Genomic DNA, 5,725 nt, shown 5'->3' with positions numbered 1-5,725 from the left:
ATATGAAAAGCACTTTTAATTGTAAATTTAATATATTTACTGAAATTCCATATAAGCTTATCTTTGCACCTCTAATACTGATAGGCAATCTACATTTCAGTTCTACTTCCTCTCTATCAAAATTGTCTTTAATCAAAGCTTCATTCCATACTTTCAAATATTCTATCATCAACTCTGAAACTTTTGCACCCGAATCCAAAGAAGACACTTACCATAGTCTGTGGCCGTGGCGTTACCAAATATAGAGATGGTATGGTGTTCAAAGGTTGCCTTAGGTTGTCCTTTGGATTTTGGAGAGAGGACACTTGATGTCGACCTATGGTGTTGAAGGTGCTTGGGTTCAACATCATTCTGGGTATGGATTGGCTGTTTCGACACTTCGCGAGTATCAATTGTCGAAGCCATGTGGTCAGTTTTCATCTCTCTGGAGGGGATTATATGGAATTCACGAATAGCAAGTTGAAGTTGAGACCCACAGTTATATATGCGATCCAAGCGAAGAAAGACCTGGCAAGTGGGGCAGATGCTTATCTGGTTCAAGTGGATCAGAGAGGAAGTCTATTGCAGGAATCCCAATTGTTGAGGAGTCCTCTGATGTTTTTGCAAATTACCTCCTATTTGCGATGTCGAGCTTGCTATTGACTTGGAACTTGGAGCGGCTCTGGTGCACAAAGCTCCTTACAGAATGGTACCAACTGAGTTAAAAGAGTTAAAAAACCAGTTGCAAGAATTGGTGGACAAGATATTTATTTAGCCCAGTTCCTTGCCTTGGGGAGTGCCCATGCTGTTTGTTAAGAAGAAAGATGACACACTTAGAATGTACATTGATTATCGGGAGCTTAACAAGGTGACCATAAAGAATAAATATCCATTGCCTCGCATGGATGATTTGTTTAATCAGCTTCATGGCGCGGCTTCTTTTTCGAAGATTGACTTGAGGCCAGGATATCATCAGCTAAGAATAAGAGACAAGGATGCACCGAAGACTGCATTCAGATCGAGGTACAGGAATTTTGAGTTTAAGGTGATGCCTTTTGAACTAGATAATGCCCCTGCATCTTTTATGGACATGGTGAATCAGGTGTTTCGGCCCTATTTGAATTCTTATGTGGTGGTCTTTATTGATGACATTCTAGTTTATTCTCAGGATTTGGAGGAGCATGCTAGTCACCTACGAATGGTTCTGGGTAAGCTAAAGGAACATTAGTTGTATGCAAAGCTCAGCAAATGTGAGTTCTGGCTGGATGAAGTCAGGTTCCTTTGGCATGTCATTTCTCAGGAGGGTGTGGTTGTAGGTCCGAGTAAGGTTGAAGTTGTTTTGGCCTGGCCGCATCCCACATCAGTGCATGAGATTCTAAGCTTCTTGGGACTCATAGGGTACTATCAAAGATTTGTGGAAGGGTTTTCTAGATTGTCTGGATCACTCACTATTCTGACTAAGAAGAATACTGAGTTTATCTAGACTGATAAGTGTGAAAGAAGCCTCCTAGAATTGAAAAAGAGATTGACTTCGGCGCCTGTTTTGGCACTTCCAAAGCCGCTTCCAAATTTGGATTGGGATGTGTTCTCAAGCAGGAGAGGTGGGTGGTAGCTTATGCATTCCGCCACCTGAAGGATCATAAAAAGAGTTATCCCACTCACGACTTGGAGCTTACAGTAGTGATCTTTGCTCTTAAAATCTGGTGGCACTATCTTTATGGTGAGGCATGTGAGGTCTACACCGATCATAAAAGCCTGAAGCATCTCTCCATATAAAAAATCTCAACATGAGGTAAAGAAAGTGGTTAGAGTTAATCAGTGACTACTAGTGGGAGATTAAGTACCATCCTGGGAAGGCAAACCAAGTTGCTGATGCGTTAAGTCAGTAGTCTCACTTGGTCGATGAGGCTGAGTCGTCGGTGTTAGACTCTCTCCTCTACGGGATGAGAAGGCTTCTTGTAGAGAGTTCACAGCAGGAGGAAGTTTTAGACTCTATGCATGAAGTCTGAGTTGTCGATTTTGAAGAATTGAAGACTCTTCAAAGGAGGGACCCGAAGCTGCTAGATATCTAGAAGAGAGTAAGAAAGTCAAGAGGACCTGCACACTTCAATTTGGATAAGAATGATATTCTATTGTTCTGAAATCGTAGGGTGATTCTCACTAATTCAAAGTTTAAGGAGAGAATTTTAGCAAAGGCACATGTGGCTCCTTATTCAGTTCACCCCGGAAGTACGAAGATGTACCAGGACTTAAAGAGAAATTTTTGGTGGGAAGGGATGAAGAGGGACATTACCATGTTCGTTGAGAGATGTGCCACTTGCCAACAAGTCAAAGTTGAGCACCAAATACCTGCCGGTAACCTCCAACCCCTCTCGATTCCAGAATGGAAATGGAACAACATTGCTATGGATTTTTTAGTGGGTTTTCTGAGAACTCCTAGCCGGAATAATTCAATTTGGGCAATTACGACCAGTTGACCAAGAGTGCTCATTTCCTACTTGTCACGAATACCAACACCCTAGGGAAACTGACGCAGTTGTATGTGAAAAAGACAGTCTGGTTGCATGGGATACCCAAGAGCATTGTATCAGATAGGGACCAGTGGTTCACATCCCATTTTTTAAAGAGTTTACAAGCAGCCATGGGAACTAAGTTGAAATTTAGCAATGCTTATGACCCTAAGACAGATGGCACAAATCATAGCACACTATTAAGACTCTTAAAGACATGTTGCGAGCCTATGCCTTGCAATTTAAGGGTAGTTGGGAGAATTACTTGCCATTCATAGAGTTTGTGTACAACAACAGCTTCCAAGCATCCATTCAGATGGCATCTTATGAGGCTCTCTATGGGAGGAAATGTAGATCATTATTATTTTGGGATGAAGTTGGTGAAAGTAAACTTCTTGGGCTAGAGATAGTTTAAGAGATGAAGGATAAGGTCCAGATCATAAGAGACGGGATGGTGGCAGCACAGAGTCGCCAGAAGAGTTATGCAGACACAAGAAGAATAGACCTATCATTCGAAAAAGGTGATTGGGTGTACCTTAAAGTCTCACCCATGAGCGGCATCAAGCGGTTTTGGAAGAAAATGAAGCTTAGCCCAAGGTATGTTGGCCATTTTTCAGATAGTGGAAAAGGTTGGGCATGTTACTTACAGAATCGCATTACCAGAATATTTTGGGGAGGTGCACGACGTGTTTCATGTATCCTCGCTGAAGAAGAGTTTCAGGCAACATGAGCCTCGACTGGTCGACCTAGGTAACCTCCAACTGCAGCCTAACCTTACCTTTGAGGTAGCATCGATGCAGATTGTGGATTGGAAGGAACAAAGGCTGAGATCCAAGACAACAGCATTAATGAAGGTGTCATGGGGAGATTCAATGGCTAAGGACTTCACTTGGGAGAGAGAGGCAAACATGAAAGAGCATTACCCGTATCTGTTTGGGTATTATTGATTGTATGTCTTGTTCCAAGCATGTTTTAAAGTGTATCATGTAATTTGTCTTGGAATTAATGGATTAAGCTTGTCAATTTTGAGGATGAAATTTCTTTTAAGGGGGGAGGATGTGAGACCCCTAAATTTTTTGTGGGTTTCCATTTCTTTTTCCTTAAGGGAATTTGAGCTACTTTGGTTATTGTGGACTTATTTGGCTTGTTGTGGGTGTAAGGGGCCAATTTTAGGCTTGGGAGAGAGAGATTTCAAACCCAACCCGTGTACTTGTGAGCACAGCCCCTCCCCCACTTGAAACGACAATATTTTGAGGCTGTAAAAAAACGTTTTGCCTTCCTTCCCCTAAACTACGCCATTTTGGAGCTTAAGGGTAAAAACCCTAATCTTTTCCTTCTTTTCCCCTAGAGCCGCACGACTTCTCTTCTTCACTTTTACTTTTTTTTTTCCTCTTATTTTCTTCTTCCTCCTCCCACATGCAAATCGGTGAGCCTTCCCCGTGACCTGCAGCACTGCTCCCCGCACCCATCACCTCGGCTCCACGTGTCTACCTATCAGAGCCCTCTCCTTCATCTGCCTCCACCGTGCGTTTTGGCCAACCCACGCCTTTAGTACCTACAACCCATGAGGCCATGGCTTGTGGCCGTGCCCACCACCCACTGCGTGCCACGTGTGCATTGCTCGTAGAGCCTACACATCCCCTACTCCCAATCGCAACTCCCAGCTGCCTTCTAGTGGCTGCACAACCATCCCTAAGTACCCCACTTCTGTTTCCTACCATCCCCTTCCCTAGGTTCCACTCCAACCCGTGAGTTAGAGCCACAACTGCTACCCTTCCGATGCTCCGCCACACCCCGCCATGGAAACCCTCTCATCCACCCACTATTACTCCAGATCTGCCACACCTTTGAGAGAAATCCCACCGGTAGCCCTCTGTCCTACCAGATCCATCGCTCCGCCACTCTTGGTGCCACCTCACGATGCGCGCACTCATTCAATCGTGGGACACCATAAACCATCACGTGCAATCATCCAAAATAATTACCTTCCACATAGTAAATAACTCTCTAGCGCGACCCTTGAATTTCTAACGTGAAACTATCTCTAACTTTATGGCAGTCTGGTTGTGTTTGAGATGGGCCTTGGGCCTAGGGAAGTGTTAGAAATATTTGACATAGTTGTTGTCGGAATTTGGGTTGAGGGCCGGATGGAGGATAGGAAATGCATGTAGTTGGGGTTTGTGAAACTGTAGATCTATGACTGTTGTGTTGTTGTGTGTGACTATTGTGTGCTATGCCATGCCATCCAATAAACTATCTGTCATGCATTTGCATATTACTGTTATTGATATCTGTCATGATTTATTCAACTGTGCCATGTTATATGCCATGTTGATAAAATTGAAAACTGGGCTTTTCGTGTCTTGGTAATATTTTTGTGGGTGCATGCGTATCACAACCCCAAGTCGAGATGAGGTATTATCTCAGTGGAGTTCATTTGGTCACTTGGAAGCGTAATAAACTAAATAGCATCCCCTGAGTTGTTGTCGGGCAGCAATGAGCTCAGACGAGACGGTAACGTTCTCGTGCTGACTCTGTGACCTCTCCGCTGACGGGGGATAAATGATGCCTGGTCACATACAAGCTAATTATTAAAATTAACAAAATGTATATTCATACTATAAAAAACTCATACTTTGCACTCTCATAAAGATCCAAATAGTTGAGATTGTATCCCGCTTCTTTATACATTCTAATGATTAGTAGGCTTGCAACCCAACCTGGAATAGTCGGGTTTATACATGACCCGACCCGAAACACTCCCATATAAGATGTCAACCCGATCTGATCCGATCAAAAAACAAACCAGGTCGAACCCGTATGACCTTACGTGAAGTTGTTGCCCCTTGTTGGCCTTCATCAACTCGTAACAGGGCCCAAGCCCAATTCAGATCCCTGCACATGGATTTTGAAGCTTCCTTCTTCAGAATCGATTCCCCATTTTAAACAAAACATTTGAATTAGGTTTTCTTCTTCTTCCAGCCGACCCATAAATCCAGTAGTAGCAGCTGCAACCATTGATGTAAAAACTCAATACCACCCGTTCAAAGCTCCGGCTTTAAATAAAGCAAGAAAACGTTGCCTTCAAAATACAAAAGGAATTCAAAAGGTTCTTGCTTGAAGACGATCCAATGGTCTGGTGAATAAATAATTCAAAAAGAAAGATGAGAACTATTGTACGTACTGTATATCCATAATAGAAGAAAGGGAGCCATGGATCCTCTCTCCTCGTTTCT

The 5,725-nt window shown here is 43.2% G+C and overlaps 1 protein-coding gene across 1 annotated transcript; it reads left to right on the top strand.

Annotated features, from left to right (window-relative positions):
* The first annotated feature begins 2,907 nt into the window (after nt 1-2,907).
* On the top strand, nt 2,908-3,436 carry LOC108992154. The gene is made up of 2 exons (XM_018966626.1): nt 2,908-3,086; nt 3,139-3,436. The coding sequence occupies exons 1-2, from the start codon at nt 2,908-2,910 to the stop codon at nt 3,434-3,436; spliced, it is 477 nt and encodes a 158-aa protein (XP_018822171.1).
* The last annotated feature ends 2,289 nt before the right edge of the window (nt 3,437-5,725 follow it).

The sequence above is a fragment of the Juglans regia genome, chromosome 9 (genome assembly GCF_001411555.2).
Source record: "Juglans regia cultivar Chandler chromosome 9, Walnut 2.0, whole genome shotgun sequence".
Lineage (NCBI taxonomy): Eukaryota > Viridiplantae > Streptophyta > Magnoliopsida > Fagales > Juglandaceae > Juglans > Juglans regia.
The sequence above is the reverse complement of the archived record's forward strand: the minus strand, read 5'-3'. Positions and strand labels throughout refer to the sequence as shown.

What these genes read in the sequence shown, in the direction of transcription:
- LOC108992154 (XM_018966626.1), top strand. Translation starts at nt 2,908, where the DNA reads ATGAAGGATAAGGTCCAGATCATAAGAGACGGGATGGTGGCAGCACAG. An exon ending in AAAATGAAGCTTAGCCCAAG is followed by an intron (nt 3,087 to 3,138) that starts GTATGTTGGCCA and finishes TGTTACTTACAG; the next exon opens with AATCGCATTACCAGAATATT.